We start from the raw sequence: 22,911 nt of genomic DNA on the forward strand, positions 1-22,911 counted from the left end.
AACCCCCTTCCTTTTCACTTACCTGAATGGACTATTGCTATAATGTCTTAATTGGACTCCTGACATCTGATCTCTAGCCTCTCTATCTTCCTAATAGACTCTCTTTCCAAGTCTTTCAACATCACAATTTTCCCTTTTCTCTATTAACCTCTATCCCTCATCCTCTGTGATTTTGAGGTAGTAGAATTTTTAATTGGCGGCTCATTCCTAGAATTACTCAGTCTTTACTAAAGACTTGTAAATTGCTAAGTACTCAGACTTTTGAGGGTTCGTAGAGGAAAAAGTGGAATTTTCATTTGTGTGTATTTTGCTAAGGTTCCTGTTGTGTTTGGTGCTTTCTTTTTTTTTTCTCTGCATCTGTTTTTAAAATCTTTTACCTAAACCTCAGTATTCTTGAGATCATACATAATTGCTTTAAGATAAACAGTCAATTGATACTGCATTTTCATTATTTTCTGAGTATTGACTGAAAAAAACCTGTTTACCCTTAAATTTAAGCCTTTTTTAATAGTGAATCAAGTTGAAATTACCATGTTCCAATATGTTTTGCTTATCTTCTGAACTTCAGTTACACCTAATCAAGTTATTAATAGAGTTTTCATTTTGTGCTTATACTTTAAATGACTTGTTTGTTCCCAATTTCCCAGGAATTGAGAAAACCCAGTTATGCAGAAATTTGCCAGAGAACAACTAAAGAGCTGCCTCCCCCCCCTCCTCCTCCTTTACAAGCTCAGAAAGAACAGAAGCCAAACTCTGTTTCCTGTGGGAAAGAAGAGAAGAAGCCCATTGAGCCACCAGGGGAAAGATGCCGAGAACCCCCTCCTTCAAAATCAAATCCAGGACACCCCAAAGACCAGAGGAGACAGTCAGGCCGCAGATCCCCACCGCCAGCCCCTGGGAAGCGTTTAAATAAGGAACAGAGCACACCTCCCAGATCTCCCCAGTGAACCCTCTGAGTGTGTGTGTGTGTCTGTGTGTATATCTGTGTGTCTGTCTTTCTGGTGTGTGTGTGTGTCTGGTGTGTATATATATATGTGTGTGTGTGTGTGTGTGTGTGCACACACGCCTGTGGGAGGGGACTGCAGAAGAGTTGTGTTTTACCATGGTTCCCATTCAGAGTACAGAGCATGAGTTGCTGGTTAGGAGCTTGCAGTGATAACATGAGGCATGTGAAATAATGCCTTCAAGTTACTTTTCTTCTATGAAAAATTATTTTCCCCCTCTTGAAAAACAGTCTATTTTTTCAGGATTTAATTGATCTAAACCTTATGTTTAGGTTGGTGCTTAACTGGAGGTATCTGATTTTTTTTTCAGGATAGAAAATGCATTTATCTTAACAAATTGATATTTTTTATTAAGCTTCCATGTGGCTTTGAATGCAAACTATATATCTATATAGTGAGTTTTCTAAATTAAGCAGATGTCTACTGCTTCATTTTTTTTTTAAATAACTGGTCTGGAAGTATATACTTTAAAATAACTAAATAGACTGATGATGGTTGGTGACAGCTAGTATTGCAAGAGCAGGAAGAGTGGATAAATTTTACAAAATGTTGGCACTTGTAACTGGGAGGAAACTTTTTTTTAGTTTATTGTGACTCATTTGGGCATAGGAATTTGCTCTTTTGGGTTAACTAAACAGTTGGTTCTAGCATTGAAAAATTTAATTGGTATTTGATCTTCAATGCAAAGGAATGATAAATGTCCTGTGGAGAGCACCACAGAGAATTCGTTTTAGTTTTGATTTACTGCAAGCGAGTAACCAGCTTCTCACTCTATATTAAAGTAGATTAGATTAAATTTAATTCAAAGCACATTGTGATTAGAAGGAATAACAATTCCATAGACTTTGATTGTGGAGAGGTGCCCACATAGATATGTTACTACAAGGTAGCACTGTCATGTTTTTTTGATAACCTGAAAGCTAGCATTCTTGCTCTGACAAGGAAGCTGATACAAGTCACCACCGTACCTTCTGGTTCCCCCTTGTCCTAAGCTCATGCTTTGTGTAGATTTCTTTCAACTGCCCCAAGTGCTCTTTGAAAGAGTCCATATATTTAGTCAACTAAGGGTTGACGTCTTCCTGTACCTCCTAACATTGGCATATAGATGTAAAATTTTTTTTTAAGTGTGAGAATGGTGTTTGATGGGGGTTTTTTATGTGCTGGAGAAAAAATCCCTGCTTTTCCTCTAAAATGAGGTTTCTCTTATTGATTAACTTCTAGAAGTGCTACACTTCTGAAGAACAAGGATGCACTAAATTAGCAAGTTTCTAATAAAGTTAAATATAAATTATTTTTGTTTTAAAATGCCTAAGGTTTTTTTCGTTAAGTATTCTAAGCAGCAGGCAGTTAAAATAATACTATTTCCTGCTAAATGTAACCATACAACTTATACCATAAATGTTTATTTAAAAGAACTGATTTTTTTTAAGAAATTATTTCCATCCAATATTTAAAGACTTGAATTTTATTTAAACTTGAAAATGACCTTGCCTTAACTTTTGTATAAGACAGCGTAGCGTTAATGAAGACTGACTCACTGGGTTGGCATGAATAGAATACAAGATTACTCAGTTACCATATATATCTAGGGTCACTGGTTTTACTGAGTAAACTTACTATAGAACAGGTAATGGCAGTTTTTGTAATATACCTTAAAGATCTTAAACAGTTGAACTTTTTCAGATTGTTAAATGCTGTAAATGCAAATAGTCAATACTGTATTAAATATGTGCACTTCGAAGTGTGTGCTTTGCTTGTACAGTTGTAAATAATCAGAACATATAAAAAGGTACCCTAAAGAAAAATCTGATAAAAATTATTGATATATTATAAATGTTGCTGTTGAGCTGGATGTAGATAAACTAAATGTTGTGGTTTGAGTATTACTTTAATTTGTTGATTTTTTTTCTTTTTCCTTTTTGTTTATTCTGGTGTGCTGAAACTGACTCTGCCTCTTCACTGCAAAAGGGAAATGGGGGAAATTTTTATTTAAAAATCCTCAGATGTTTTCATACTCATGTTTAAAAATGCATTTTATTCAGTATGAATGTGTCTTGTAATATAAATAAGCAATTGGCAGTCTAGTCAAGTACAAAATAAAAAAGATAAATTTTTTTTAATGGTCCATTAAAAAAAATTGTGAATGTGAAACCATGCATCATTTAGAATGACTTCTCCCTCCACCCTGCCAAAAAAAATCATATTCCAGTATTTGATCACTTCTAATAGTATAAATATATGTAAAAGAAGAAACTAATTTTCAGATACTTAAATAAGGAATATGTGATTGATTTTCTCTCATTTATCAAATTTCTGAGTAGAGAATCAATATTAATTGGTTTCTTAAATCCAAATTAAATTAGACTGCAAGAAAGATTGCAATGGCAATCTAAGACCTGATTAATTTTAATATTGCACGCTTTGTTGTGGGAGGAGGTGGAATATGAACAATCACAGTCATCCCCAAGATTACTAAACCCATTGAGTCACTGGATTTTTGCATTTATTTCTCTTCCCACCCCCCCACAGTGAACATGGCAGTTAGATTTGTATATGGTTAAAGCCAGCTGTAATGATTTCCTTTGTTTGCCTGCTGAACATGTAACACTCAACAGCTATAAACCATTTATTGAAAAGGTCACTTAACAGCAACAGTATACAGCTAATCATTAGAGTGAACTGGTACATTATAAGGTAATATATTGAGATCAGCAGAAGGTGTTATGCTGATTCCATGTATTCTGCTGCCATTTGTACTAGGTCAGTACACTGTAATTATTGCTTACCTAGCAATAGTCTGTTGCATCCAGAATTTAAATCTTACTGTGATGTGGTTTTTATAGCTTTCTTTTTAATTAGGCAAAGGTGATATGCCAAATAGCTGTATGATGATATAAAAAAAAAATTGTCATTCTGCAAATACTTTGAGATTTTCCACTCGCTGACAAATTGAGGCTATTAGAATAGAAGGCTGTGATGCTACATGCAGACTTTTGTAATGGGATAGACATATAGTCAATAACTGTGGCTTTCATAAATTCATTTTTAAACCCTTCTAGCAAGCAGTATCTCTAGAATCAGAGGTACTGTTATTAAAATTGGAATTTTTAACTTGTGAAATTGTGTGACAATATTTTTCAGAAATAAAAAAAAATTGTACAAAATCTGGCCCAGTTTTCCCATAAATTTATAGTGGTGTTGTTTTTGAAGTTAGTCCCATGACACTTTAGGATCAACCCCCCTTCCCTCCCAAGATTTCATCATTGTTAGTCACTAGATGTCACCTGATTCAGTGGTGACAAACTTTTATTGTGTTATCTTTTAAACATTTCAGCAATTGTCTTGAAAAAGGTCTTGTTTGAATGTGATATGTTGTTTCCCTAGGGCACCAGCTGACTAATGGTACATAATGCTTTGTATCTCCTTTAGCTTGCTATGGTTAAGGGTTTTATGTTCTTTGTAACCTATTACACAAATAGCAGCAGACAATCAAAGAATTAAGGAGAGAGTTAACAGCTGCCAATTTGGAAACTAGAAGTGGAATATGGAAGCTTCATTGAGGGTTTTTGTTTTTGTTCTACTTTTTCCATTAAGACTGGAATCAAGCTTACATGTAAACTATTGGTAATTTAAGTTTCTTTTTGTGTCAACAATGTAAAAACTGTCTAATTTGAAAAATGTAGGTTATGAAAAATAAAAATTTAGGCACTGTTCAATTTTTCTTTTGATTTTTTTTAATTAAAATTTTCTTCAAGTACCTTTTTTTTTTACCATTTGTGTCTATTTACATTGATGTCTACATTAATGAAAAATAAGTTGCCTCCAAATTGTTTGAATTATGAAAGTTTCTCTGACTTGTACATAATTCTAATTATTTATATGAAATGCTACATAAGGTTTTTTTCAGTCTGGCTAAAGTTGTTTGAGGTTGTTTAATGAAAAATAAAATTGAGCACTAAAATCAAAAATGTTTATTATGAAATAGTGAATTAAACCCAAGCCATAAAGTAAATGCAGAAATATCTCAGTACTGGGTTTTTTTGTTGTTTATTTGTTTGTTTGTTTTTTAAGAAATGAATTACATTCTCTTTCAAAGCATTGTCATCTAAACTAGTTTTGGATTAGTCATTGATTTTCAATTCCATAAAGACATTGTATGATAATAAAATCCAAACATTTATCAGTTCCATCAAAAAGGTGGTAGAAAATGATTTCACTTGTTTATTTTCCCTCATTTGTGGAAGAATGAATGAGGTTTTTGTTTTTTTTAAAGCTCAGCAGATGAATGGGTAGGTTTTGATGCTTAACAATTTGAAATAAATACTATGAAAAATAGCTACTGTGTGTTCTTTAAAAAAGCAAACATTACACTCTTTACTGTCAACTTAGCTGGCAAAATTAACATTTGTATTTATTGTGTCTATTTGCACTAATTGTCACTGGAAATGAATGAATAATTCTGATAGACATTTGGATAAAAGCATCAAATATTACTAGAATTTTCACGTATGTAAGTTAGTGCTGATATTAAGAACAATGTTAGGAAAAAATAGCATCCTTCTATTAATCTTTCTGTCTTTAAAATTGAGATTTTAAAGATTTACATGTATTCAGTAAGAATCATTACAAACTTAAGATAACTAAAGAGTTTTTACAAGTTTAAGAATTCACGGATTCAGATGATTGGAGAAATCATTGTTCTTAAGTGCTCTCCAATAACTAACAGGTTCATGAGTATGACTGCATTTTAAAATTTGGGTAACAGCATTCTTTTGTTAAATCTGTTTTTAAAACTATCTTTTCTAAGCCATTTCTTTAGTGGATTTAAAATCTTTCAAAGTTGCACAGCTATAGGCTCTTCAACCATTAGTCTATGATATTACCTTTTTTAGCAGTTCTATGAAAGATGACAATTTTGCTCTTTTTAAAGTTGACTTAATTGTGTAACAAGTCTCCTTTACCAGACAGTAACTCTTCTTCTGGAAACTGAAAGGATGTAGTGGGAACAGATAAAAATCTGTTTCCCAAGAGCCTGCTAAATGTTGAACTGGCTCCACACCTAACTACTTATCTTTCCATTCCAGCTCTTCCTATCATCTGTCGCCAACGGTGTTAAAACTTTGATCCTTTAGAAGGAGCAGATTGTAGGTTTATTTGCTGATGGAGAAAAGACATGGCCCATCTAGACTTTAGCAGGGCAAGTGTCCATGATTCCTTGAGGTGGGTGAATTTTCCTTTTTTGATAATATACCTTACCTGTCCCAAGAGATACAACCTTTCCTCTTCTTCCCCGCCCCACCCCTCCAGTGGAGTGATGGGTACTGTCAACATTTTCATGATGCAGAGCAGCAACAGTGAGTAACTTTCCCTTTTTCCTTCTAATCTTTTACCCCCTTCTCTAGAGAGTTTGGGGATGGGAAGACTTTTACGGATGAATCAGCAAAGGTTTTTCTCCTCATGTATGTATGCTCACATTGAGAGGATATTGAAGCCTGTAGTGGTTCAGTGGATAGAACATTCAGGAAGACTCAAGTTTGAATCTACTCTGGGCAAGACATTTTGTTTGTCTGTTTCCTCAACTGTAAAATGGGACCAACAGCACCTGCCTCTCTCCCTCCCAGGATTGTTTTAAGGGAAGTAGTTGGTGCCCTTGTTCGGCCTATAATTGGTGTTATTCCTGTTTTCTCCCATCACCCACAAATCCAAGCTCTGAGAGTTAGGACCAGTTTTTGCTCTGTCTAGTGTCCAGACATCTAGCACAGTGCCTTACAAGTTTTAGACCCTTAATATTTCTTGAATTGAAATGTACTATTGCATGAGTCCTATTACACCTTTAGTACTTGGGTATTAAGTACTATCTTCACAGAAATACCCAGGAAACCTATGGAAAAATTCACCATAAGAGCTTTAGGGAAACTAGTTAACTTCTGGCTAAAAGAAATTGATTGACTTGAAAATAACCACTCAACACCTAGATTCTAATTTACAGATGTGAGGTTATATGAAATGGTGATAAGAATTCCAGGAAAGGTTTTAATATTTAATCTCCCTTCCCAGTTCCTGTTAGGAAAATCTAATTCATCAAGGATTCTTAGCCTGGGTCTCCATAACCCTTAGATTTCAGGAAGTTTTTCATTTTGGATGAGAAAATATATTGCATTTCCCTTCAACTATGGATTTTTTTTTAATTCTGAAAAGGCATCTTTAAACTGATTAGAAACCCTTGTCTATATGGATTTACTAACAACACCTTGATGTGCTGTGCTTATTCCACAATGACATCTTTATGTTGATTTATTGTAAGTATATGGAAAAAATTAAGCACAACGAGTTTTGGGGATTTTAGAAGTCAACAACTACAAATTAGTCTTACTAAAATGGATCATATAGATTATGTTTGATATCTTATATGAAAACTGGTCTCTAAGTAGTGCCTTATACATTGTGAATACTTAGTAAATATGTTTTACTGAAGTGGTCACTTGCATTCCATCCCTTGACCTTCAATGCCCAGGAATTAATTTCCAACAAAGGGATTGGAATAAATGAAAATCCAAAAAGTTCCATATATTTGGTCTGATAGGATTATGCTGAATTAAATGTAACACAAGACTTTCCATCAAGAGATTGGGAGCCAAAGTGCTTGTTCCATATATGAAGTGCCTTTTAGGGATCGGTTTATAGTTTCAAGTTCAGTGTGACCTCAGTCTTAACTGGAAAAGCCAAATACCAATGATTTACTGACCTTGGACCAAACTGTTGTCTCCACTGACTACTTCTACCCCTTCCCCTCTATCGATTGTGTTTGCAGTAATTAGCCCCTCCCCCTTAGCTGGTGCTTAATAATTATAGATCTATGGTGAATAGGAGCCCCAGTCTGTTGAGCTTTCCATCCAATGACATGCAAACTCTTTGGGAGCTCTGTTTACCTCTGTATTTCTTCCCTCTTTTACCTATTCCTTATATTTTAGCCCTACCCTTTTCCAGGAAATTACCAATTTTATGTCTTATATCTTCCCTCCACTTTGGTCAGCCATAGCTTAAGTTTTAATGTGCCCGAACAAGATTTGAGTATTGTATTACTCACAGAAGGGAAAAGTTTTGTGATAGTAGCTCCCAGAAAAAAAGGGTATGTGAAAGCTACAACTAAATGTCTTCTAGGGAAAATTTTGAAAGTAGTGAGGTTAGGAGAATATTAACACTGGGTATTGGCAAGTAAAGTTAAGATTAGCACTTAAAAACTACACCCCAAAACTAAACTTATATGAAGTAAGCTGTAACTGCAAAAAAGACAGCTGTCAATGCTGATCAATAACCAACTGCATGATGATGTTTTGTTCTTGCTAGGTTGGGGGGACAGGAGGGGAATATAGTGGACTTTCTTTAATGAGTGGTTTATTTGGTGCAGGAGGCAAGGAAGTTGCTATTTCATTCAGTATATTTTATTTACTTTGTTCCTAATTTGCATATATGAACATAAATATTTATGCACATAGACACACTCCACTTCAGCATTATCTTCTATTGCTAGACATTTCCACCTGGTTAAATCTTAAACATATATATTCTCCTAATATCTAAAACATATTCTCCACCATTCTTCCCTTCCTCCCCTTCAAACTAACTGTTTTTATTGAGGGTACTACTACTCTTCTACTTATCCAAATTCCCAAACCTTTAAAATGGAATTATCTTAAGCTCATTCTCTCCCCAAATCCAAGCAATTGTCTAGTCATTAATTCTCCACATCTCTTTCACTGGTCTCTCTGACCTCTGCCCTAGTGTCCCACTCAGACTATTACAGTAACATTATAATTGCCCTCTCTTCATTCACCCTCTCCAAACCAAATTGTTGTCAAATCAAGATTCCTGATGAACGGTAAACCTTGTACTCCTTTGCTCAAAGAAGGTCACTTCTTCCATCTTGCCTCTAATATGATATAATAAAATACACAAACCCAATCCTGGCATTTAAAACCTCCAGAATCTAGTTTCCATTTAAAATTGGCACATATGCTACAATCTCCATATATTTACTGTATGCTTTGGGCAGACTGGCTTACTAGTTTCCCAGAATCAGATTTCCATAGTCTAGCCATCTATCTATGCCATTGCACAGACTGTGTCTTTTGTAACTGGTATACTCACTTTTCACTTCTCCCTAGCTTCATCCAAAGCTCAACTTTAAATGCCATCAAATATGGAAGAAGGACAAAATTAATTCAGCATTTTCTAGCACAACTCTGGTGAAAATACCCCCCACTGTTTCAGTGAACACAAAGTTTGAATCAAAGTAAACCCACGCCGCATAATCATTTTGCTTTGACAACAGTGTGACTTAAGTTAATGTGGTATACAAAAACAATGTCAAATCTGAACAATAAGTCTTGGATTTTCATGGGGGCTGTCATATGACATTGTTTAAGTTTCTTAGACAGATGAGTTGTATCTTGGAGCTACTTTTTGCATTTGGACATTAACTTTGAAAACTCTGAATTAAAAAAATCTTGAGATCGAACTTAAAAGTTCCATGATAATGTTTACAGGGTGTCCTAAAAGTCTTGTTCAATTTTATATTTTAAGAACATGACAAGTATAATTGAAAATTATTAATAAATTAAGTTTAAATTTTCCTTGCATATTTAGTTTTAAGACTTGACAACCATTAATGATGTAATGTGTGTAAGATAGTTTCTGTAAGATACTTTCTAGACTGGAGAATTGGAAAAGGTCATTTTGCTTGAACATTTCCATCACGTACTGTTATCTCCATTACAATTTTCCTTAAATGAGCACATCAAACGTCATCAAAATCTCTTTTCTTTGGATGATTTTAAGACTAGGATTACACATGAAATCTATAGTCATTGAGCAGCAAGTGATGGAAGTTTTTTACAATGTTTAAGAAATCAAGTAGTACAGGGTATATAGCAGGTCAATGCTTGTATTGAATTTTAATAACATTTAAATTTTTAATTCAATTTTTTTTACTGTTTCCAAATTATATTTTTCCAGGTATTAAAGCTTAAAATTGCATTAAGACTTAAGAGTCACCTGTTTCTCTCTTGGTATGTAGTATATAAAAACTAGTTTCCAAAAACAACAACTTATTAAAAGTTAAAATAACTCAGAAGTAGTTATAGGCAATCATTTGATGTTTTCAGCAAATTAAATTTTATTTTCAATCATTTGTTTTGTACAAATGCTTTCTTAGCTTGAATCTAACAACTTAAGGGCTTGTATGTACAAGTTGTGTTGTCAAGACAAAATTTTCCCAGAGATAATTGGATGATTTTATAGAACAACCTTGTTTCAAAAAACTAGCTCCCAGCTTCAAAAGTATCATCTGAATCATTTAAGTTTATGTATAAAACTTTCAAGTGTGAAAAAGCCTCATTGAGTAGGAAAAACTTTGATGCCAGCTTTTCAGATAAGGATGAAATCACAGAGTTGGACAAATCATATATAAAGAAATTTTTACTGATTTCATTAACAGATACGTGTTTGAAATAAGAACTGCCTATATGTCTGAAGACTTTTGTCTTTAATTAATTAATTGAGAAACTGAAATCTTCTATTTTTCTTCCCCAAGTGGTTAGAAATTTATGTCTATTATGCAATGTGTTGTTGAAACTGACATTATGTAAGTGCAAACTATGCAAAACTTGGCTGCAATGCTGTAATAAGACAAAATTTTAATATGCTTTAAAAAAGATTTTCAGGAACATTATATAAAATAATTTTATAGAACTCAGTGATGAGGATCAGTCATTGTTCAGAATGAAGTGCTCGCAGATTCACAAAACTAGTTCAAAATGAGCCTTTTCTTTAGTAGTCTGGAGACATCTTAACACATGTGTCACAGACAATTGTATGTACCAAGAAGTATGAGAAACCACATGGGAATTTTCTCAATAAGTGGTCCATTCAAAGGAAAGACTGCATTACTATGAAGTGTGGGCTTTATTAAGCAAAATTGCTTGGAGAGGGTGTTTAAAGAAGAAGAAAAGGCCTTTTCATATTGATAATAAAAATGAAATAGTCATTTTATGGGGGACTTCTCTCCTAAATGTGTATATTTGGTGTGGATTTTTTAATTGGATATTCTAAATCAAAGTTACTGCATTTATGAAAAAGAACCATGAATATGTTTACTTAATAGTATGTTTCCAAGTTTAAAAGAATTATCTACCATACAAATCAAAAGGCAGAAATAACTTAAAACATTTTTTTTTTTTTTTAGTTTTTGCAAGGCAAATGGGGTTAAGTGGCTTGCCCAAGGCCACACAACTAGGTAATTATTATTAAGTGTCTGAGGCCGGATTTGAACTCAGGTACTCCTGACTTCAGGGCTGGTGCTTTATCCACTGTGCCACCTAGCTGCCCCAACAATTTTTTAAAGATGTAAATATTCCTAAGTGTGAATAAAGAAACTTAGTTTTTTATTACATCTGAGCAAAAATGATTAAATAGACAACTACTTCAAAACAAGTGTTTAAACCAAAAATAAAACCACCCTTATGTTTGAGAATGAGGAGTTCTCTAGCTTTTCCAAATAAACAAATTTTATTACCATTTAAGCATTTTAACTGTTTGAAATGGAATTTCTTCTAGAACTACTACAAAGAATATATTAGTCTTGATTAGAGACTGAAAAGCATATATCAAGTGTCTATGACACCATGTTTTGAACTGAAAAGCCTGTCCATCACATTAATATTATTTAATGTTATATGAGAATTGTAAATTAATTTATAATTTATCAAACAAGCATCTGTTATGTTATATATTTAATGTTTGCTTTTTATAAAATTTGTAATAAATTCCTAATTTTGTTTGAATAAGATATGAGCAAAAATTATTTACCCAGATTGTTTTATGAAAGGGGGGACACATCATTATATAAAGTTTGGAAACCAATGACCTCTGGAAAAATCTTATCCCTGTTCATCCTTGTATTCACTCTTCCATTTACATACTGTCATCTCATAGAGTATAAGCTTGAGGGCATAAGGGAATGGGAGCTGGCTGCTTCAGAGGCAGACTGACCCTCAGATAGGACAGTGCTGCTCTGAGGCAGGCCACCATGAGAGATAATGCCAGGAAATGTGCTTCCCAATTACATATTAAAAATATCCAAAAGTCAGGAACCTTTACTCTTTTAACTAAATCTTTTAAAATTTATTTAGTCATTCATTCATTCATTCATTTATTTTTTTTATTCTTTAAAATTTTGAGTTACAAATGTTCTCTCTCCCACCAAGAACTCAAACAATGTATTGATTATCCATCTGAAATCATACAAAATATTTCATATTAGCCATGTTTTTTAAAAGCAAGAAAAATAGAAACCTCCACTTCAATTTGTATTCAGAGTTCATTAGTTCTCTTTCTGGAAGTGGATAATTTTTTTTCATCATGAATCTTTTGGAATAGTCTTGGATTATTGTATTGATCAGAATAGCCAAATCTTTAGTTGATCATCACTACAACATTGTTACTGCACAATGCACTCCTTATTCTCACTTCAGGTTGTAATGAGTTTATATAGGTCTTGCCATGCTTTTCTGAACCCCCTTTCAACCCATATCATTTTTTACAAAATAGTACTACATCTCAATCATATGTCATAACTTCATAACTTGTTCAGCTATTCCACAGTTGATGGATATCTCAGTTTCAATTTTTTTGCCACAAAAAGAGTTAGGGGTGGGTGTGTGAGAAAGTGCTGACCTTTACCCTTTTCTTTGATCCCTTTGTAATACAGATCTATTAGTGGTCTTGCTGGGTCAAAAACTTTTTAAGTTTCATAGCACTTTGGCCATAGTTCCAAATTACTTCCTAGATCAGTTCACAGTTCCACTAACACTGAATGAGTGTCACAATTTTTCCACATCCCCACCAACATCATTTTCTTTTTCTGTCATATTAACCAATCTGATAGGTTTGAGGTGGTACCTCAGTTGTTTTAATTTGCCGTTCTACAAAAGAATTGTGACAATATTTTCTTCATATGATTAGATAGCTTTGATTTCTTTTTCTGAAAACCTCATGACAAATGGCATTCTTATAAATTTGACTCCATTCTCTGCAAATTTTTTCTCAGCTTTTGAATTTGGTTGGGTTGTTTTTGTGCAAAAATTAAATCACTTATTTATTTTACATTGTGTAATAAGCTCTGTCTTGTTTGCCCTAAATTCTTCTGTTATAGATCTGACAGGTAAACTATTCCATGTATTTGTAATTATGGGATTACTATTTATGTATAAATCATGTACCCATTTGACTTTATTTTATAGAAGGTGTGAGATGTTGATCTATGCCAAGTTTCTGCCATGCTGTTTTTCAGTTTTCCCAGCTATTTTTGTTCCAAAAATTTGGAACTTTGGATTGATCATATACTAGGATTACTATGGTCAATTACTAATTGTTTACCTAATGTATTCCACTGTTTCTTGGCTAGTGTCAAATTGTTTTGATAATTACTAATTTATAATAGTTTGAGATCCTGTTTGGCTAGATCACCTAACTTCCCTTTTTTTCCATTGATTTCCTTGATATTCTTGACCTTTCCAGCCCTTTAATTTAATTCAGTGTCTTTCAGTTTCAAGTATGTCTCTTGTAATCAACGTATTGTTGGATTCTGATTTCTAATCTATTCTTGCTGTCTACTTTCATTTTATGAGGAGCTCATCCCATTCACACTCAGTTATGATTACTATGCATTTCTCTCCATCCCATTTTCTACTTATCTTCTCCCTTTATCCTGTCCCTACTTAAAAGTCTGTTTTGCTTCTTAGCAATGCCTCTCTTTTCAACCTACATCTCATCCCCTTACTCAGTGTTAACAATTGGTTAAGTTACATATCTGTGTGTGTTTCCTTCTTTGAACCAATTCTGATTTGAGTGACTTTCAAGCATTGTGTGCTGCCACCATCCCTCATGTCCCCTCTGAAGAGTTCTTTCTTGTGCACCATATTTATGAAAGAAAATTTTCTTCATTTCACTTCTCTCCCCTTTTCCCAGTACATCCTTTCTCACCCCTTCCTTCTCTTTTTTTGAGTCATTCCAATATAATCAGCTCAAACCCATACCATCTATGTCTGTCTGTCTATCTATATACATATATATGTAAATTCCTTCTAACTACCCTGATAATTACAAATTTCTTAGGAATTATTTGTGTCATATATATATATATATATATATATATAGTATAAAATATAGGTTATATAGTAAACAATTTTTTTTTACATTTTTTTAAAGGTTTTTGTCAGGTAAATGGAGTTTAGTGGCTTGTCAAGGCCACACAGCTAGGTAATTATTAAGTGTCTGAGGTCAATTTTGAACTCAGGGCCGGTGCTCTATCCACTGCACCACCTAGCCACCCCTATAGTAAACAATTTTAACTTTGTTGAGTCTCTTATGATTACTTGTTATTATTTTTTTATGCTTCTTTTGAGTCTTTTATTTGAAAGTTATTTTCTAGTCAGCTCTGTACTTTTTTTTTATCAGCAAAGCTTGAAAGTTCTCTTTCATTAAATATCCACTTTTGCCCTAAAGGATTTTGCTCAGTTTTGCTGGATGATTCTTGGGTATAATGCCAACTTTTTTTTTAACCCCCTCTCTACTTCTTTATGATGGAATCCAATAAATCACAATGATCCTGACTGAGATTTGTTAGTTTCTTTCCATTTCTATCTTAGCCACTGCTTCTTGGATATCAGGAAAGTTTTTCTTTTCAATTTCTTGATATGTGTTTTCTAGAATCTTTATTGTTATTATTGTGACTTTCTGGTAGTTTATTAATTCCCAAATTATCTCCTTAATCATATTTTTCAGGTAAGTTTTTTTGGTATTTCACATTTTCTGGTTTTCTTTTTTACTTTATGGTTTCTTGATGTTTATGATCTTGATGTTAATGATGGAATCATTAACTTCCAATTGCCTACTTCTAAAAGATCTTTCCCTTCAGTCAGTTTTTGTGCCTCTCTTCCCATTTGGCCAATTCTACTTTTTTTAGGATAATTATTCTTTTCAGTATGTTTTGTACTTCTTTTACCAAACCTCAGAAATATGATGCTGCAATAAACTTATAGTAATTCTTGTCTTTAAAAAAAAGTTATTGGGGACATTTCTCTTTTCATGATTTTCTTGCATCATTCTCATTTCTTTTCCCAGTTTTTCCTCTTGCACTCATCCCACTTTTTATCACTTTCAGGAATTTTTGTTGGTCTTAAAAACATTTTATCTTCTGAGTATATATCTTGGTCTTCCCTACCACTGTAGTAGCCTTTTGTGGTCAAGTCCTTTTTTTGTTGTTCTTTGCTCATTTTTTAAGCCAAATTTCTTGATTTTGAACTTTATATGAAAGTTGGGTTCTACTCACCTGAGTTGGGGAGGGACTGTCCCAAATTTCAGACTTTTTCATGCTGCTGTTTTCAGAATTAGTTCTGGGAGAGTGCACGTTTTTGATACTTTCAAGATGATGTGATCCTGAGGAAGTTATAATTGCTCTTCTCCTGATCTGTGCTCTCATCTTCACCAAGGAAAGGACCCCTGGTCTCCTGAAGCTGCAAGTGCTAGTGTTCCTTTCTGCTTCAGAATTGTGACCAGGGCCCCTACTCTCGTGCACCTCTCGGCCTAAATCCAGAACTGTGCATGAACACTAGACCTCCAGATAGAGCTAGCATTAGCAAAAGCCACCTGAAATCTTTCTGACCAGTTATCCAACCTCCTTACTGTCTCAAAGTTGCCTATAGAAGCTCTGGATAGACCTCCACTCAAATATCATAGTCTTCCTGCAGACCCCATAAATTTTCTTAGGCTGGAAAAAGGTCTTATCCCAACTTTTTTTTATTGGTTTTTCTATAGAAACGGGTTAAGTGACTTGCCAAGGTATTTAATTTGAGGTATTATTTTACAGCTGTTTGAAGGTTGGGAGAAATCAGCTGTCCCTAATCTGCCATCTTGATTCCTTGGCTTGACTTTTAAGAAACCAAAGGTAGAGGTCTTTTTCTCCAGGAAAGCTATTTCTCAAAAATAACTAATACTTTAAATTGGGTTCTTTAAGTTCTACATTTTCATGTAAGGAATTTCCCCAGTTTGCTCCTGAACTCTACCCCTTACATGAGTGGACAGCAACCTAATCATCCTCTTGTTTATCATTAAGGCAAACTTACGGAAAGCTTGTTCCCTTCTCAGAGTCCATGAAATACTTAAACACCTTCAAATGGACTTTGAGGGGGAGGGATGGTGGTTAAAGAGAGAAGTTTTCAATTGAAGAGGAAATTGCAGAAAACTACAAGTGAATTCACTTTTAACCCCTGAGTTTCTATTTGCCAGGCTTGTGGAAGGTAAGCCCTTAACTATTTATTAATGATGACCATTATTTACTTGAGGATCTTTTTTTTTCTTTTGCAAGGCAATGGGGTTAAGTGGCTTGCCCAAGGCCACACAGCTAGGTAATTATTAAGTGTCTGAGGCTGGATTTGAACTCAGGTACTCCTGACCTCCAGGGCCGGTGCTCTATCCACTGAGCCACCTAGCTGCCCCTACTTGAGTATCTTTTAATAACTCTATACTTGTGATTTTTTTTTCCCTCTACATAGTTTAAGTTTCAATTCACCCTTTTTTTTGTTTTGTTTTGTTTGTTTTGTTTTGAGGGAGGTTGCAAGGCAGTGGGTTGAGTAACTTGCCCAAGATCACATAACTAAGTAATTATTATCTGAAGCTGGATTTGAACTCGGGTTCTTCTGACTCCAGGGCTGCTCTATTCCCTGCACCACCTAGATGCCCCTTAGTTCACTCTTTAAAAGTAGATATTCTCAAAAATGGAATGGAACTACAAAAAATATGATGTTGCAATAAACTAAAATTATAGTAATTCTTGTCTTTAAAAAAGGCTTTTTGGGAAACATATTTTTCACTAATGCTCCCTCTCTGGGAAAAATAACCATTGTCCACACATTGCTAATACCAGGCTATAACTGAATACTTTCCAGCTGGTACCAGTCAGTGTCCTTGAGGACAATGAGTGAAGTCCTGGTGTTCTCTGAACGCCTTTGTTTGGAAACTTAACTATAACTGGTTTCACAAATAAAAGCTCACTGAACTGCTGTCCTTGCAGCAGCAGGGGGCAATCTTCTCTTGGTTTTCTGTAACTTAAAGCCTATTTCCTTTGTTCCAGGGATGGAAGTGGTTACTTCATTGGGTTTTAGGGTGTGGTATTTTTGTTGGCTTGTTTGGGGGAGATGGAGGGGATGGAGAGAATGTCATACGGGCTTGTAAAGCAGCTATTATGATATTTCACAAGGAATCCTTCAGTTATGCCAACAATCGAGCAGACTTTAACTTCTTAAACTTTTTATAGTAGTTCATAGTGTTTCTTTGCAAAATACAAACAAATCTTCATTAGGAGTCTTAGAATAAGAATTTTTAAATTGCCATAGCTAAGTTATTTATATGGCTTCTTTTTATCGTTGTTATTATTATTATCTTTGAGCCTTTACTAAGAACATATCCTAAAAGTATTTTCAAAAACAAGAGTTTAGATAATAGCTGACATTAATATAGGCTTTAATGATTACAAACACTACCATAATGTGGAGGGTATGAATTTAATTCTCGCTTTTACAAAGGAGGAAACATGTTCAGAGGGATTGCTTTTTTTCAGACTAACACAACTACCAAGTATCAGAGCCTGGTCTTCTGACTCCAGGACCAGTATTCTTTTCCATAACACTATGGTAACTCTGGATACTAGCCATATCTATAGCAGTAGCACTTTATAATTTTGAAAAATCTTTGACAACCTTAATGTCCAACCTTTGAAGAATAACTGGTTTATTATTGTAATTCAGAATGCAAATATGAAGAATATTGTATAAGGAAATAGGTAAAGATTTGTAAGAGATAATAGAATTATAGAACTAAGTTTGGAAAGAAGTCACTGAGTTCAACCTTCTTATTTTTCAAACAGGAAAATGGTTAAGCCATGAAATAAAGATCAATATACATATTGACTGGTAATCAAAGGAAAAGCAATTCAGATTGTATAAAATCAGATAAAGATATAAGAAAGGAGTATGGACAGCTTAATTAGCGAGTAGTTAAAAATATATGCCAAATGAAACTATTATAGATCAGAAGAGATAATATATTTTAATCATTAAATAAACCTTAAAGCACTTTGTAAATGTTAACTTTTTAAGTGTTGAATGTCATTGGGAGTTATATGGAATGTTACAGCTTTTCTTGTATGAAGCTTCAGAACAATATTCATTTTTCCTCTTTTGCTTATTAACAATTGAGGGAGAGAGATTGTTTCAGTTTATCACTTTGATTTTTAAAATTCAAGAGTCTTGCTTTCAAATGTTCTGTTTTGCTTGGAAATATCTTAGTGATTCTGCCAATACCCATGTAGTAGCTTAATGTGTATTATGTATTCAAATCACTAGAATGAAATTCTATTTGGAAATAATGATAATCAAACTTGTGTGTGTCTTCTGGACTTAATACTAAGACTTAGATTGAAGATGTTTGTTTCAGCCTTGATTTTGTATTTAAGGTTTCTTGTTTTGTCACACTTTGTCTCTCTCCCCTCCCACAAAATAAAAAGTAAAACAAAACCTTCAAACCAAACCGAATGTCTAAGCAGCTTATTTAACAGATACTTTGTTGACAGACTGACTATTCAAGACTGTTATCATTCATTTTGAATGAAAATTAATAAAGAGCATTACTATGTATCAATCACTAGCTAGGTACTACTGCTATAAATCATATGACATTCTCTGCCCCCAAGCAGCTTACATTCTAATGAAGGAATATACATACATGAGGGTGGTAGGGGAATATTTAGGGCATAATATGTGAATCCTAGACCAATTAATTACTACTATTCCTAGAGCATATTTAAAAACCTCAGAGAGAGGAGGGAATAGAATACATTATGGCCAAAGGTCAGTGCCACAAATAGTCATCTAGCTATGGTGGCTCACCAATCAGAACAGAAAGCCCTCAAAGCAGGGGTCAATTGTGTTTAATGACTTACAAGACTACAGCTGTAATTAATAGATGTCATGAAGATACACATGCCTCATTCTCCATACCTTCAATTCCTTTTTTAAAAGAAATTATCTTCATTCCAGCTTGACTACCTGCTTCCTGTTTAAATTGCATGGCTAGGTGATTTAGTGGATAGAGGGAGGGCTGGCCCTGGAGTCAGAAGGACTTGAGTTCAAATTTGACCTCAGATACTTAATAGTTGTGTGACCTTGGTCAAGTCACTTAACCCAGATTACCTCACATCCAAGACCATCTCCAGTCATTCTGATTCTTACCTGGTTATCGGAGCCAGATGACTCCAGAGGGGAATGTGAGGCTGATGACTTTGCACAACATCCCCTCACTCACATCCAATTTCCATGGTTGTCATGGTATCTCCCTATTGTCATGGTCTTTTTCTAGAACATCAACAACAAATTTAAACAAATTGCTTAATTTCTCTTCTCTCATATTCCTTTTCTATAAAATAGACATAAATAAATCCTGTGATCTACTATTTCCTCCATGTGCCCTTTCCTCATCTTACCATGTTTAGGTAAATTCCTTCTTTGTCTATAAAGATGAAATATATTCTGGATAGAAAAAACATACTCAGGTAATTATGATTCCAAATAAATATATGTGTGTGTATATGTTTAGAAAATGAATATAAAATAAAATTGGCTTAACATATAGTATTTCCTTTCATGCTGACTTTTAAAGAGAGCTGCATCAAATGACCAGCTTCTTGGTGATCATCATATAAATTATCCTGTCAAAATTTAGCAGTATTACAGGAAGATGTCAGTCTTTCTCTCATTTATTTTTAGTGCATTAAAACACTTCAGAGAAGTACATATAGTAGAAGCTAAGAACAAGCTAGAAACAAGAAAAATATATCCCACTTTCCCCTCAAAATCCTGTTTCAACTGTGTAATGGAGTTTCCACTTAATAGTCATTTGCTTTCTCTAAACTGGTGATTAAATTGTGGGGGCAGAAGATAACAATTTGGAAATTTGACCTTTTAATTGTAACAATTCATCAAAATCAAAACGGAGATAAGTCTTTCCAAACAACTGAATTGGTCCTTGTGACAGACATAGAACATTTTCTCACTTAGAGACTAACTTGGTGGACCTGACAGCCCAGTAGAATTTGTGCCGCACTGGTCCACATTATGATGAAGTATTGTCTTAGGATCCCAATGTACTTGGTGAATCTTAAAACAACATATCAATGTGAATTGTAATCAATACTGAAGTAACATTTTTTGGTAGTAATGAAAGACCCCAACCTACAGTGCTAAAAGCTCATTCATGGGGCATTTACATTTTATTATACTCATTGGTAATTGGGTTACATTTGTAGTCAGAAATATCAAATTTTGGGGGTGGCTAGGTGACACAGTGGATAGAGCACTGGCCGTGGAGTCAGGAGTACCTGAGCTCAAATCCGACTTAAGACACTTAATAATTACCTAGCTGTGTGGCCTAGGCAATCCATTTTAACCCCATTGTCTTGCCCCAAAAAACCCTAAAAAAATATTAAATTCTATATGCAGCCCTTGACAAGTATTTGTTGGGTGATACTGCCCAGAAGAGCTAAAAGGTTGGACATCCACATTCTAAATCAGAGGTGGGGCACCTTTTCTGCCAAGGTTATATGGTTATTTTTAACATCATTCACAGGCCATAGGTACAGCTTAAGAATTAGCCTGCTAATTTTGTCAAACATTTAATTCACACCTAAAAAAAGTAGCTAGATTTATTGAAATTTGAGTCCCACCTGTGGTTACTGTGGCAGTGACCAAATGATTCTGCGAGTCTTATAAGACCCAGATGACTCTCTGTCCTTGCTCTAAATGAAGCAATTTCAGGCATCCTGGTAGGGCAGATATTTTTAAACCACTGACTTTCTGATGACTTTTGTCATCAGTTATATTGCATTGCACAGATGATGATATACTTGTATCTTCCTCCTTGCCATCAGCCTTAGATAGGACTCTAGATAAAGAATTCAAGACTAGGTTGTAACCCATCTTGGACCCGAGCAAAAATAGAGAACTATATGACAGTTGAATAAGACTATTAGGTACAAAGCTCATGAGAGACTATACTGTAAAATCATTTTAACAGATACAAGCAAAACCATCTTTACTCAAAGGCAAGGTTAGTAACCACCCTGCTACTATTGTGAAGGCCACATGTCTAAAAACACAACTGTCCCACTAGTCCATTTCTGATGCTTGGCTTTCAGTCATTCATACTTTATTATTTTGACAGCGTTGTCCTTAGTTAAAATGCAAATCTTTCTGGAAAATTGAGTTACATGAGATTGGCAGAGCAAGGGAATACTAAAGACAAGCTATAGTAGTAGATTCTGAAAAACAGCAGATTTAGAACTCAGAAATGTAAAGAATATTAAAAAACTTGGCAATCTAGAGAAACTAAAACCAAGAACTTTTAAGGTATACATGAATTCCAAACCAAAATGACTATCATCAAAGACAAGATGGATAGACATAACAAGAATCATTGGTTCGGGGCTTGGAGCCAAGATGGCGACATGAAGTCTTAGGAGCTCTCTGATAAGAACTCATAAACTAAGGACTCTAACTAAACTTTTGAGAAACAGAACCCACAAAGGGAACCAGTGAGGCAGTTCTCAAGGTAACCTGGAAAAGAGCAGAAAGGCTCTGCTACCTGGGGTCGGGGTCGGAGAGGTGGCCCCCCAGAGGGAAAGAACTTCAGCCTCCCTGAGGCAGCCCCAGGGTGCTGGGAGCCGTGGCTCACAGCAGCGGGGGAGTCCCCTGAGCTGCACCCCGGGGAGTACTGGGCACAAAGTGGGGGAACAGCGGGGGACCTCTGCCAGAGAGCAAGTGGAGCCCAGCCCTCAGGGCACACAGCCAGCAGCATGGTCTTTCCACAGCCCAGACTCGGAAACAGAAGCAGGCGGAGCCGTAAGCAGGAGCCCCCAGGGCATGAGCCCATTGAGCTGAGGGAGGGGAGTGAAGAGAGACTGCAAGCTCGGTCCTCTGCCCCTGGAACAGGACTCTGGGGCTCTGACCACATTCAGATCCTGACCGCAGTCTAGGGGCCCCCCATAGAACAGCAGTGGCTCCCCCACCTCGGCCCCCGTGGCAGAGAGGGGGGTGCATATAGTCATTCACAGACCAGGAGGGAGGACAGAGCCTCACACACTGAGACCCTTGTGGGAGTGTCCCAAAAGCTCAGGAAGCACCCCAAAACCAGGCCCAGGCTGGGAAAATGAGCAAGCAGAGAAACAAAAGGAAGACTATTGAAAAATATTTTGCAAATGAGCCCAAGAAGAATCAAAATACTCAGTCTGAAGATGAGGAAGCGCAAGCTCCTGCATCTAAAGACTCCAAGAAAAACAGAAATTGGGCTCAGGCTATGACAGAGCTCAAAAAAAGACTTTGAAAATCAAGTGAGGGAGTTGGAAGAAAAATTGGGAAAAGAAAGGAGAGAGATGCAGGAAAAACAAGTCAGCAGCTTAGTCAAGGAAATCCAAAAAAAATGCTGAAGAAAATAGCATGCTAAAAACCAGCTTAGGTCAAATGGATAAAACAATTCAAAAAGTTATTGAGGAGAAGAATGCTTTAAAAAGCAAAATTGGCCAGATGGAAAAAGAGATAAGAAAACTCTCTGAGGAGAACAAATCCTTCAGACAAAGAATAAAATTCAGGGAGATTGATGAATTTACCAGAAATCAGGAATCAATACTTCAAAACCAAAAAAATGAAAAATTAGAAGAAAATGTGAAATATCTCATTGAAAAAACAACTGATATGGAAAACAGACTTAGGAAAGATAATTTGAAAATTATTGGAATACCTGA

General features: G+C 35.0%; 1 protein-coding gene across 5 annotated transcripts in view; it reads left to right on the top strand.

Moving 5' to 3' along the window:
- Positions 1 to 16,775, top strand: part of LARP4B (La ribonucleoprotein 4B) — a 259,367-nt gene extending 242,592 nt beyond the window's left edge. For all 5 annotated transcript variants that reach the window (XM_074193227.1, XM_074193226.1, XM_074193225.1 and 2 more), the window contains one exon: positions 648 to 16,775. In XM_074193227.1, the coding sequence (XP_074049328.1) occupies positions 648 to 947 (300 nt within the window). In that variant the 3' untranslated portion in view covers positions 948 to 16,775. The remainder of the gene's footprint in view (positions 1 to 647) is intronic.
- Positions 16,776 to 22,911: the final 6,136 nt, after the last annotated feature.

This window comes from Macrotis lagotis, chromosome 7 (assembly GCF_037893015.1).
Source record: "Macrotis lagotis isolate mMagLag1 chromosome 7, bilby.v1.9.chrom.fasta, whole genome shotgun sequence".
Lineage (NCBI taxonomy): Eukaryota > Metazoa > Chordata > Mammalia > Peramelemorphia > Peramelidae > Macrotis > Macrotis lagotis.